At 46.2% G+C, this 13469-nt stretch overlaps 1 protein-coding gene across 8 annotated transcripts in view; it reads right to left on the bottom strand.

Moving 5' to 3' along the window:
- The window catches only part of TTC23 (tetratricopeptide repeat domain 23), a 91307-nt gene that overhangs the window by 7888 nt on the left and 69950 nt on the right, over positions 1 to 13469 (bottom strand). For 6 of the 8 annotated variants that reach the window (XM_084801260.1, XM_084801261.1, XM_084801257.1 and 3 more), the window contains exons 8-9: positions 12358 to 12485; positions 7983 to 8132 (exon numbers count right to left, since the gene is read on the bottom strand). In XM_084801260.1, the coding sequence (XP_084657386.1) occupies positions 7983 to 8132; positions 12358 to 12485 (278 nt within the window). The remainder of the gene's footprint in view (positions 1 to 7982; positions 8133 to 12357; positions 12486 to 13469) is intronic. The other 2 variants (XM_084801263.1, XM_084801264.1) reach the window with 1 other exon arrangement.

Here is a 13469-nt window from a genome sequence, read left to right as displayed (position 1 = left end):
TTCTATGGCTATGATAAACACTGACTAAAAGCAATGCGGGGAAGAAAGGGTGTAATTCATTTTACAGCTTATGTCATCCAGGGAAGTCAGGGTAGGAACTCAAGGCAAGATCCTGGGGGCAGGAGCTGATGCACGGGCCGGGGAGGGGTGCTGCCTACTGGCTTGCTCACCATGGCTTGCTCAGCCTGCTTTCTTATAGCACCTGGAACTACCAGCCTAGTGGTGGCACCACCCACAGTGAGCTGAGCTCTCTTACATCAATTACCAATCAAGAAATGTAACGCAGGCTTACCCACAAGCCAGTCTAGTTGGGGCATTTCCTAAACGGATGTTCTGTATTCCCAGGTGAACTTAAGTTGTGTCAAGCAGACAGAAAATGAGCCAGCACACTCCAGAACTGGGACTCGGGTGTAAGCCACCTGTAATTTTGTAGGTGCTGGGATCTGACCTCAGGTCCTCATGCCTGTGCATGGAGCACTCAGCCAGTGGGCTAAGTCACTTCCTAGCCTGAGCACAAACCACTGCACGTGCCACACACATTATCTGATGCCAGATTAATACTCCTGTAGAGGATAAATGACTCAGAAACTCAGGAATTGTGCCTCTGTTTTCATGTCAACACATGAATCCTAATACATTAAGAGAAAATATTTTAGAAACCTTAATGCGCACTGATGTGAAGTGTCTTCCATGCTTGAAGATACAACAACATATGCTCATTTACTAATGGTTGCCAGGCAAGGAGAAAGAGTAACCTGGAGCTGAACGCATCAGCCAAAACAGTTCATCAGCCAGCACTGTGGGGCAGCGGCAGGGTTGGGCCCTGGTTTCCCTGAGTCAGTCAGAGCCCACGACTTCCTCCACATCCTTCCTGCGGCCACTGGAGCACAGCGACCTTGTGCCAACCTCAGTAGTAGGGCAGGCGTCAGTCATGCTCTCATTGCTTTCAGAGACACTCGGGGACAAAACACTGATAAATAGGGGCTGCAGAGATGGCCCGATAACTAGGAACACTGGCTGCTCTTGCAGAGGACTTAGGTTCGGGTCCTAGCACCCATACAGCAGCTCACAACTATCTGTAACTCCAGTTGCAGGGGATACCACACTCTCTCCTGGCCTCTGTGAGGACTAGGCATGCTTGTTAGAGTTCTTCAGTCTGCCTACCTATGATGTCACTGCTTACCTGCCATTGGGGGTGTGGCCTTGCCCAGGGCCATATAAAAGGACAAACTGTCCACATGGCCTCCTCTCTTACTCCTCTACTCTCTCCCTACCCCCTTCTTCTCTCTGTCTCTGTCTGTCTGTCTGTCTGTCTGTCTGTCTGTCTCTGCCTCTCTCTCTCTCTCTCTCCTTCCTTATGCTCATTCAATAAACTCCTCTACAACATAATATCTGCTGCCTGGTACCTTATTATACCTTATCTTACCTTATATCTTATATCTACCTATTAAATATAACACATGTGGTGCACATATATACATGCAGGCAAAATACTCAAACAGAAAATAAAACAATCTTAAAATAAGCAAATGAACAGTGATAGTATTTGAAATTACACAAATACGTTGTAATAATTTTCAGTAAGAACAAAAATAAAGAAGAAGAAGAAGAAGAAAAGGAGGAGGGAGGGGACAGGAAAGAGGAAGTGCAGCAGCAGTCGAAGCAGCAGCAGCAACATGGGGCCATGAGAAAGAGTGAAATGTGGTTGTGGTGGCGGCCGAGGGTCCACGCAGAGCTGATGGTGGATCTGAGGGCTGCCAGGTGCTGAGACGGTCAGACGGAGGCCATGGGGAAGCAGAAAGGGTGGAGGTCTGCAATTCCCCTCCTACAAAGACAACTAGGCCCATGACCTGAGGATGCCACGCTGATGGGTGGGTAGGAGCCTCCAGCAACAAAAAGACAGATAAGGTGAAAAGGGGGACCCCTGGGCTGCAGAGAAAATGGGAGATGAGGGAGGGTTGAAGGGAGTAAGTCATGCCTGGTGCTAGCCACGGTGTGGATGCATGCCATCCTTGTCATCGCCTCTCCTCACCCGCAGGTTGTTACCTGCTGTGGGTTCTGACTTTATTGACATCTCTTGACTCCCCCACGACTTTGCTCCATCCTCTGGCCACTACCATCACCCTTCTCCAGGACAACTGCGACACAGTTATTTAGACAGCAAGGGCATCAGCAGGACTTGCTGCTCAGGTAGACCCAGCTGCAGGTCCCCCCTCCCCCTCCCCCTCCCCTTTGCCCCTCCCCCCAGCAGAGCTTCTGTTCTAATGTACACACTTCTGAGACAGTGCGCTGCCTGCCTTCCTGCCGGTGTGGGGCTCAGCAACCTTGGTGGGCCCTTCCGGACTTTGTGCCACTGGAGCCTGCCGTTCCTACCTCCTGCCCAGTGAGCCTGCTTAGGATTACACTCTGCCGTTGGGGTTTGGCCTTGCCCTCTGTGTCTGTCCATCTCCTGTAAACCTTGATGCCAATGGAGGGACTAAAGCACTGTGCACCGTGAAGCTGCAGGAAGAGCTCTAAGATCTTAGGAAGGGGTGTGGGTCGGCCCATGGGCAGTCTGGGTCCAGGGCATTCTGTTTCCTAGGGGTCAACGAACACAGAGGCTGGGCTGCCAGGGGGTTGAGGCAGAGTTCTGGAGACCAGGTCAGGAGACCAGGTCCTGCAGACCTGGAATTCAGATTTCCTTGAGTCTACCACAGGCAAGGGAGACTCCGTGATTTGCCAACAGCAAGTTAAGAATGAGTGACTCCTTGGAATATCAGTTCTCATTTTCTCACCAGCCAAGTTACAAACATCTTCAAAGAGCCAGTGCTTAAAACATCCCTTCTCCACTAGGGAGTGCAGCTTAAGGAAAGGCAACACCATTATGACCTTCCTCTCTCCTTAAAAGCCACTGTCTGTGTGTGTGTGTGTGTGTGTGTGTGTGTGTGTGTGTGTGTGTATGGAATATGGCTTGTGTGTGTGTGTGTGTGTGTGTGTGTGTGTGTGTATGGAGATATGGTTTGTATGTGTATGTGTATGGAATATGGTTTCTGTGTGTGTGTATGGAATATGGTTTGTGTGTGTGTGTGTATGGAATATGGTTTGTGTGTGTGTGTGTGTATGGAATATGGCATGTGTGTGTGTATGGAGATATGGTTTGTATGTGTGTGTGTATGGAATATGGTTTTTGTGTGTGTGTATGGAATATGGTTTTTGTGTGTGTGCATGCGTGCATGTGCATATGTAAGTGCAGGCAGGTGTGTGCCATGGTATGTGCGTATAGGTTAGAGTCAGCCTAAGGAGCTGGTCCTCATCTTCCACATTTTGGAAGCAGGGTCTCTTACTTATGCTGCACGTCCCAGGCTAGCTGGCCCAGGGGCTTCCAGGGACTTTCCTATCCCTGCCTCCCATCTCCCCACAGAGGAGTCGGAATCATGCGCTACCTGGCTCGTGTTTACGTTAGTTCGGAGATTTGAACTCTGATCCTCCTGCTTTTGTGGCAAGCTGTCTCCCCAACTCAGACCTTCCTCTCTTTAAAGAAAACGGACAGCCACATCCCAAGAATGGCTCAGTGAGACAATTAGGAAAGCAAGGAGCACAGAAAAACAGGATCTACACATAAAAATGAGTTTCTGATGTAGAGGCCCTTAGGGACTCTAAATTCGGCTCTGCATTTCCTGGAATAACCAAGGAGGGAAAACAGTCTAAAGGGAAAGTAAATTTTGTGGGCCACTGAGGAGCAAATGCAGGCAGATCGGTGCAGGGTGAGTCCACGAGCTGCTCACGAAACACATCATCTAGGGAGATTTGAGTGGCTGGCGGCAGGAAGTCCAGGGACAGCACGGCTTACTCTCCAGTGCTGATGCAGGACCATGGGAGAGGCTGTAGGTATTGACTGTCTCGTCTACATCCTATATAACTCCAGCTTGGAGTTTGTTTGTTTGCTTTTTGTTTTATTTTTTGAGTTTTTGTTTTGGCTTTGATTTTTCAAGACAGGGTTTCTCTGTGTAGCCTTGATTGTCCTGAACTCACTTTGTAGGCCAGGCTGGCCTCACACTCACAGAGATCCACCTGCCTCTGCCTCTGCTGGGATTACAAGCATGGGCGGCCACGCCAGGCTTTCCAGCTTGTTTCTTTAAAAATTCATTATAGTGGGTTTGGCGACTGCTATTATTTTACAGGAATGTTAAGAGCTGACAGCTGTGACACAGTGGAGTAAAGAGCTGAACCTCACCAATGGCAGTCCTTAGTAGGGAGGCCACATGAAGGCTATACCCCAAGTGAACATTATACTGAACTTGAGTCTGCTATAATATACCCAAAATATTACTGACCGAGGGAACAGCCACACAGGGACTGTTTCTGCAGCCTTTCACCTGACTGAGTATCAAAATAGGTCTCTATGTTGCCAAAGGGAGCGAGTGTGTGCTGTGGAAATTTCCATCTGGAGCCCACAGAGTTCTCCAATATTGCCCTGCAGGCAGATGCCTTTTAAAAGACAAACCAATAATTTAGTTTCCTTTTTGGTAATTCAATCTGTTGTCTGCTTTGTTTCTGGAGCCCTTCCTGTTTACCACCATGACCTTGGGCCCACATCTGGACCATTTAGCACACGCGGGAACATCTGGAAAATCTACCCTTGGTGGAGTCTGGCTTCTGAGATGAAAACTCAGAGGCGAGCCTGTTGTGATAAAAATAAGACAAACACTTAGCTAATCGCTTTTAGAAAGCTGCTGGCTTCCCAAAGCCCAGTGAGAAACTCCAGGCAGCAGATGAGAAAGGCATGTTTAAAGTCCCTGTCTGCATCCTTGTGTCAACTGGGCGGCCAGGTGTGTCCTCAGATGAGAGCAAGTGGGGAGTGAGAACTTGCCCTAGCATAGCATGTACAGCATTCACTCACAGTTTCTAGCTTGTCTCTGATTCTGGCAGTAGCCAGAGAGCATCAGTACATCAGAGCTGCTGCTGTCAGGACTCAGGGTTAATGAGTCCAAACCAGAGGCAGAAAAAGTCACCTTCCACTGTGAGTTTGAGGGTGATGTGACCTGAAATTTTCTTGAAGCTCGGCTGGGTTTTGAGCCCTCTAGGGGGTTGCAGTGTCAGCCACAGCAAGACCCTGCAGTCCTCTGAGGAAACTGACAGGCATGTAGACCTCCAGGCTCTGGTCCCACTCCAGGGACCACAATGCAGAAGCATCAAAACTGGCACCTGCCAATCACTGGAAGGAAAGGAAGAGCTGAGCTTTGCTGAAGAGCAATGTATCCTGACACCATTGACTTACCATCCGAGAGCCCAGGCCCTTCCTTGCAGATAGTATAATGGGCAAGGTTGCTAGGTAGGTAAATCATGACAGCTCATCTGCACCTGGCCTCATTAGACTGTCCCAAGGCTATGGTGGGAAACAACTACTAAAAATGGGGATTTAAACAATTCCTGAGATTGCTTTGCATATTTTATATAAACAAATAAAAATATGTAAATGAAGTAGCTAACTACTTAGAAAATATTATTTACCAAAATGATTCAACTACTGATAGAAAGCTTTAATAGCCCACCTCTTGTAGAATAAATGGAAACAAATTTAAAGACATTTTTCAACAACAAAAGAAGCAGCCTAAAGGGTTTCCTAAGAGATATAAATTTTTAAACACCATGCAACTAGGTATATGAAAAATTGAGGTGAATTTCTTAATTTTTTTCTGAAGCAACTACAACACTGATGCTTAAATATAACATACAAATATCAGAGCAGAGGCCCTAAAATAAACAACAGCCAGTAGATTCAACAACTACTATGATTTCAGAATGTCTCTTGAGAAACAACGTGTTGAAAATTTAATTCCCAATACTCTGAGTCCCAGAAGCTTGTGCCTTCATGAACTGTCTGCGCTGTAATCCTGGGTGGAAGCTCACTGATAGTCTGACTTCAGTCTGACTTCAGTCTCCCTTCCCCCCCCTGCCTCTCTTGCCATTCTGCTTTTGTCTTTGAATGAACAAAACAAAGAAGCCACCTTCAGAGGTAAGCTCCTGGACTTCCGACTTCCTAGCCTCTAAAGCTACGAAGAAGACATTTCTATTCTTTATAAGTTCCTCAGTCTCTGATATTTTATTGTCATAGTACAAGACAGACTCAGATAATACTCTAGAAAAACAATCTAGTCTGGCCAAGGGGGGCGGGGGGGGGCAGGGCGGTATTTATTCCAGGAAGGCAAGTATGATGTGATACCTTAACACCATTTACTGTATGATGTGACCTAAAAGGACTCATGGTCATCCCTGCTAACACACACACACACACACACACACACACACACCTTGTGGAGACAGGGTTTCTCTGTGTAGCTCTGGTCATCCTGGAACTCATTCTGTAGACCAGGCTGGCCTCAAACTCAAACACCCGCCTACCTCTGCCTCCTGACCCCTGGATTACCTACGCCCTGCCTAAAGTCAATATCTCTCTCTCTTTTTTAAAAGATTTATTTATTATGTATACAGTGTTCTGCCTGCATGTACATCTGCAAACCAGAAAATGGCATCAGATCATATTATAGATGGTTGTGAGCCACCATGTGGTTGCTGGAAATTGAATTCAGGACCTTTGGAAGAGCGGCTAGTGCTCTTAACCTCTGAGCCACCTCTCCAGCTCCAAGTCAACATCTCTTAAATAGAGAATGTCTGGAGAGGCTTCTGGTGAGTTGGGAAGAAGGCAACAGATCCCGCTATCTCCTCTACTCTTTGCTATTGTGCCGCACATGGGAGTCAAGGCAGTTAGATAAAGGAAATCAATCAGAAGCATAGAATTGAAAAACATAAAGAAAAATTATGTCTATTTTCAGATGACATAATAGTATACCTAAAAAATTGGAGAGAATCAATGTTCAAATTAATTCAAGCAATAAAAAAAAGCTAAGCTAGTTTGAAAGGTTATAAAATTAAAACACAAATCCCAATAATCCTTAGAAACACAGAAATAACTAAAAGTATGTAATAATGAAGAAATCCCCACTTACAGTAGTAATAATTAAATGCATAGAAATACAGTTAAAATATGTGTAACTTAGAGACGGAACACTTTTCCATATGTAGGAGAGACACAAAGCAGACATGGGCAAACAGGATGCAGCCCTTGTTCTTGAGTAGAAAGACTCAACATAATGTGAATGTCAGTTCTCCCAAAATTTATTTATAAATAATAAAAACAAACTCATTCTATATAGTGATATATATATACATATATATACATATGTATACACACACACACACATATATATATATATATATATATATATATATATATATATATAATGTAGAAAAGCAACCAAGTGTCCAGAAACCCTGATAGGGAAAGGTCGTGAGGGTTGTCTTGCATTGCCTCACATTAAATCATTCCATAGACTCCCAATAACTGAAACTGTGATATACTAACACCTAAGGAAATAGGGAGTAGCAGACTGGAACAGAAATCCAGAGACAGACTCAAGTGCAGGTGGGGACTAATGTATCCTTTCCTAGACCTGTGTCAGGGGCAGCGGTGGGCCCTTTGGTGAAGTGTGCCAGGCAAGCCTACATTCAATGCATTTCTGCCATGGGTGCGTATGGGGGGGGGGGGAAGAACGTGAGACCTTATCCCAGCTACACAAAAGAAACTTCAGGTTCTAAAGAAAACTGAGGAAAACAAGCACGACAGAATCCCTCCATCAACTGTCTATGCAGAAAGACCACAGTAACAAGAAAGGCTTAATAAGGTACACTGTGAAAAAGCTTTAAAATATTCGTGTGCTCAAACTTGACTGACAATTCACTTTTTAAATGTATTTTAGAGGAATATTTTTGCTCCGAAAATGTTAACTTAATCTACCACATCTACCACATAAATCTACCACAAAATCTACCACATAAATAAGACATTATAAATTTTCATTTAAAAGTATGGTGGAGGGAAAGGACTTGACGAGGCAACTGAGGGAAGAGTTTTACTTCGTGTCAGTGCTGGCCCCCCACTTTACCTTTTTCAGTTTCGTGTGTGCTCCGCTGTGGTTTCCCTGTGCCAGGTCTGCCCTGCCCAGGACCCGATATGTTTCTGCCACTTCGGGACTGAAATCACCGAATGCTCCTACTTTGGCTTCCAGGGACTCTCTCAGTATCATGGTGGCTCTCTGAGAAAAGGAGAAAATGTTGTGTGGTTTAAAAGTTGTAAGGACTGCTCAGTGGTTAAGGGTGCTTGCTATTGTTGCTGAGGACCCAAGTTCAGCACCCACATGGTAGCTTGCAACCTCTGTAACTCCAGGTCTGCAAGCATCAGGCATGTAAGTGGTGCACAGATATACATGAGGCAAAACACTCATACACATACAAAGACAGACGTAAGGGGCTGGAGAGATGGCTCAGTAATTAAGAGCACTGGCTGCTCTTCCAGGGGACTGGGTTTTAGTTCCCAGCACCCATAGGGCAACTCACAACTGTCTGGAATTCCCATTCCAGGGGATCTGACACCTTCACACAGACATAAGTGTAGGCAAAACATCAAAGTACATAAAATAAAAATAAATTATTTTTAAAAAGAAAAAGAAATCTTTATAAAAGTTCAGGGACTGAGTAAGAACTCTGCCTCTCAGGAAAAACCATGAAATTGATATACATTTCACATTTTAGAGAAAAGTGTTCTTCGGAACTGCACCACTGTCAGTAAATAACATATTTGGGAGAGAAAGTACAAAATATGAAGAAAGAAAGCAACAAGGACATTGTGTCAGGTTTCAAAATCTGTTCCACTGAGCAGAGGTAGCCTGTGTGGAGCCCTTATGTGCCAGGGGCTTGGTTTATGTGTGATCCGATGTCTTTTTTTAGACATCTACAACCTTCCTCTTCCTCTGACCCAGGAGGAGGTCAAAGTGCAGAGCAGCAGCAGAGAGCATCCTCATGTCCACAGGGCTCACCGATGGCCGAGCTGGACTCTGTGTCCCAGCCCTTTCTCGGTCCACACTCTCCCAACTCTGTGCACTACCGCTCCCACGGCAGAGAGACCCAGGCTGCACTCGCAAGTCATGCTTCTGGCCTTTCTACTCTCACAGAGAATGCTTAGGAAGCAAAAGAATAAATAAACACTCCACGGAACGTGACGTCATTGTTTTGTTTGCTTTGCCCTATTTATTTATACCAACGTGGGACAGAAAAAACATGAGTTGGTCCAGATAGCAAGATACAGGGGAAAAGTCTGTGAACTACCAACCAGTTCTTTTACATGGAAACAGTTTCAAAAACCAAACCAAAACAAATAACCCAATGACAGCTAGGTGGTGGTGGCACATACACTTAATCTCAACTCTTGGGAGGAGGCAGAGGCAGGCGGAGCTCTTTAAGCTCCAGGACAGCAAAGGCCACACAGAGAAACTCTACCTCAAAAAACAAAACAACAACAACAACAAAAAACAACCAAAACCAAAACAAACATGTACAAAACCCAAGAACTCAGTATCAACAACAACAACAACAACAACAACAACAACGCCCATAATTATGACTGCACAACACTAATGCTGAATTCAACAGCTAAATTAAGCCAGGACCACAGAAAGAAAGGGCTTCGCATAGCACAGCCCTGGGGGCACATCTCGATCCTCTGCTACACACAAGGAAAGGTGTTCATGAAGAACATTGTTCCTTATGTTGGCGGTATCTTGAGTCATGAACTGCGGCCAGCACATTAAATGTGGTGATGAGCAGAGACCAATTTCTTAGGCAAAACAACTGTGTAATCTGCCAAGTATGGCCCATGAAAGCCCACAAAGGACCGGGACCTCCATGCCAACCTGCCTGTTCCCGTCCACTCCCAACACCTGTGAGCGAGGACGCAGACAGAAGCAAGGGTTGGGGGAGGTGGCTTTTCCATGTGTATCAAGTTAAAGGCATGTTCTGATGACGACGGAAAACAGATGGGGAAAACTTAATGGAGAGAACCGAGAATCATTAAGACTTAGACGAGAAGAGGGCATGGGCACCTGGGAGCCCAGGAGGAGCACACAGCTTCTGTGGGGCTGTTGAGGAGATCCACTCGACCATAGCAAAGCATGTGATGAAGAAGAGGGAGACGAGGCTGGTGGATGGCTAGCTCCTGTCAGGGACAAACATTTGTATCTTCTCACAGAATACCTTAGCCTGCAGTGGAGTGGCCTTCATTCACTGTATAGTGTAAAGGTAATTTCCTCCAAGAGGTTACCCTGCTGCTGGAGCAAGCAGGCCTATGAGCAGGCAGTAACCACATCTGGCCACATCTGGCTTAGCTACAAGTCATGCTCCTCTGTGTAGGCTCCTTGGACCAGCTCTTGTTAGACTTCGCCTGCTACGCTCCCTGCTGATAGTTCTGCAAGCAACGGTGAGAAGAACATGAGGCCATCATGCGTGGCTGGGCAAGCTGTGCCTCTGCAGGGGTACCTGTCAGGAGAAGGAGAGCTGAACCCCAGGCCGTGTTGTGTCCTCTCAACAATACACCCTAGCTTGGTTGTGAGCACCTAAGGAAGGGGCAGCTTTTATATCCTTGCAGAAGCACAGAAGGGCTGAGAATAATTATGGAGTGAAGGAGCCGGTGTGTTAAGACCTCCAAGGGCCGTCTGGGAGTGCGAGGCACATCTTTTAATCAAGGCTACTTGTTTGTGTGACTAGGGCAAGGAGCTAAGGCACATCATCAGTGACACTGGGCATCAGCTGCCTCTACACTGTGGCAGGAAGGATGGCAATGCAGATTGATTACATGAACTCTGGAAGCTAAGGCGTCAGCTGGTCAACAACAATCCATTCTGAATCAGCTCATTAACTTCACCATGAGCAAGACGGTCCCTGCTTTCACAGAACTCAGCTGCATATGAGCAGCATTAAATACCCATATAAATAACCCGCATAAAAGTGCTCAGTGTGCTGGCATGGGCTTGTAATCTCAGAGCTAGCGGGACAAAGGCAAAATGATCCTTAGTGCTTGCTCGATAGCCTGTCTAGCTTATCTGGTGAGCTACAGGCCAATGAGAGACTGTCTTAAAGGAGGAGGGTGGCCTTCTTGAGGGTGACATACAAGCTTATTCTCTGGCTTCCCCATATGTGCAAATGTGTGCATATGCATCTGCACACACATGAACAGGCATACCCACACATGCCTTACGGTAAGAAAAAGCTACTATTACAGGAATTAGCTTAGGGAGAGGAACAAAGTGAGCCTAGACCTGTCAGAAGAACGGAGACGCTGGAAGGCTGTGTCATCTTTGCTGTGAGGGCATTAGGGCTCATTGGAGTACCAAATGAGTGCTCACTGCTCGGGTGTGCTTTTAAAGTCTGAATAGACAAGACAAATGCATGTGAGGACGAAGCGCCTGGGAAAGAGAGGATGCTAGTGTGGCCCTGACAGGAGATGGCGCCTGGTAGCAGGGGAAATGTCAAACTTTGTGTGTATTAAAGAGATCTGGAGGTGATGAGGAACAGTCAAAATCCCCATAGGAGCAAGATGGAGTGTGGGGTAAGAACCTAAGGGCCCAGCAGGGTCCCCCTCTCTATTTGGTTGGGTGATTTGGGAGAACGGTGAAACGCTTTGTCATGGTGACTGTTGATGTACTCTGGCCTGACAGACTTGCATAAATACAGAATAAGAGCCCATGTCCTTTAGGTGGGAGAAGAGAAATGGAGGGCGAGGAAAGAGCTGTGGGGACGAGTTTCCAGACAACAAAGAAAAAACACCTTTAGTCTTCATCTCTAAGATATGGTGTGCTAGACTGAAAACACACACACACACACACACACACACACACACACACACACACACACACACACACACACACACACCAAACCTCTGAGGTATCTACTGTCTCTTTCTGGAATGGCTACAATTTACAGGAAACAGGTTCCCAGGAGTTTTATCACAGGAGGATATAAGGTCTGACAAGTACAAGCGCTGGTCTTGTTCCACTTTTCTAAGTGATGTCGAGCAACAAACCAGCAGTAAAGAGAATGAGCTGAAACCTCTGTGCCCTGTAGTTTTCATTAGTTATGAAAACTCCACTCAGTACTCAAAGTGAGAAGGTCGGGACTGGCCACACTGGCTGCCACACAGCGCCACTGCTAGAAGCAGCACGGGCTGCAGTGAGGAGGGGTTTGCCCACTGGGTTCTCAGTGTTTTGTGATCTTTTACAGTTGGTGTAGCATTCGCTTTCTCCCAGCTCTGTCTCTAAGAGGAAGTATCTCCATGCTGCCCGGGACTGGCTCCTTGGTTTATGTACCAGGGTCCCTCCCAGGTTAGGACATGCCATGTGCGCAGTAGGTGCTTAACAGATGCTTGCTGAGTGACATAGTCTTTGGCATCCCATGAGAACAGCTTGACAAGTGTGACCTAAACTCACTCACTTCTTTTTGTCCGGAGATTTGCAGAAAATTGCAAAATTCATCTTGAATCGAGAGAAACTTGGCTCTTCCTGTTCCTTCAGAATCCTTGGCATGAGTCATGCTTTCCTGAAAATACTTCTCCGCCACATCTGAAAAGAGCACAGCACAACAATCTTCAGTAGAGCTCAAAGATCTGAAGCAGAGACGGAGCAAATATGCTGCGAGTGATGGCAGAACACTTAAAAATAAGCCTTGGGATTAGAGACGCCAGTTCAAGGGACTCTTCTGTGCCCATTAATCTGCCTGTTTTAGCAGAAATTATTTATATCTCAGAAGGTCACAGCAACTTACTTTCCTTATTTTCCAGACATTTTAGCCAGGAAGCAAAAGGTAATGGGGTGGAAAAGGAGAAACTGTTCCCAGACACGAACACCCTAGGGTATTTGCATGTTGACCGCCTAGAAATCAGTCACTCCTCACAATTCACATAGTTTTATGGGCTCTAACTGTAATCTTGACATATAGTCCTGTAGCAGATACACATACACACAACACAAAGCAAAAACCTAGAAAACCTGGCTGATAAACTACTGAAAAACCCCGACCATTCTAAACTCCTAAACACCCGGGTTAATAAGACAAAAATAGTTTAAAGTAGATGACAATCATAAAAGAAAGAAAAAGAAGACCGCGGGCACAGAGAAGGAAAAGGGAACTGAAAACAGAGCGGTGACTACACCCAACCCTCTTTTTAACCAAATACCTGAGATAAATCAACTTAAAGGGCAAAAGGTTAATTTTATGCTCACACTCTTAGAGGCTTCGGTCAGTGACCCAGTAGCTCGGTTGCCTCAGCTGTGTTCAGGCTGAGCGAGCATGTGATGGAGTGACGGAGCGTGTCGTGGTAAGTAGACGTGAAGAGAATCAGGAAGGACCTGGCTTCCCAACATCACTGCCTAGAGGTTCTGTCACAGGCTGGGGACCAAGCCTTTAACACAGGGGCCTTGGGAGGACACCTGGCCGAACTGTGGCAGACAAGGAACTGAAGTTTAACAGTCCACAGACCTATTAGGAAAAAACAGTGTATCCACTCAGCAGTGCAGGTTCCAAACTCGCACAGGCCTGGAGCCCGT

Source organism: Acomys minous (genome assembly GCF_964271855.1).
Source record: "Acomys minous genome assembly, chromosome: 2".
NCBI lineage: Eukaryota > Metazoa > Chordata > Mammalia > Rodentia > Muridae > Acomys > Acomys minous.
This window is presented reverse-complemented; position numbering and strand designations above follow the sequence as displayed.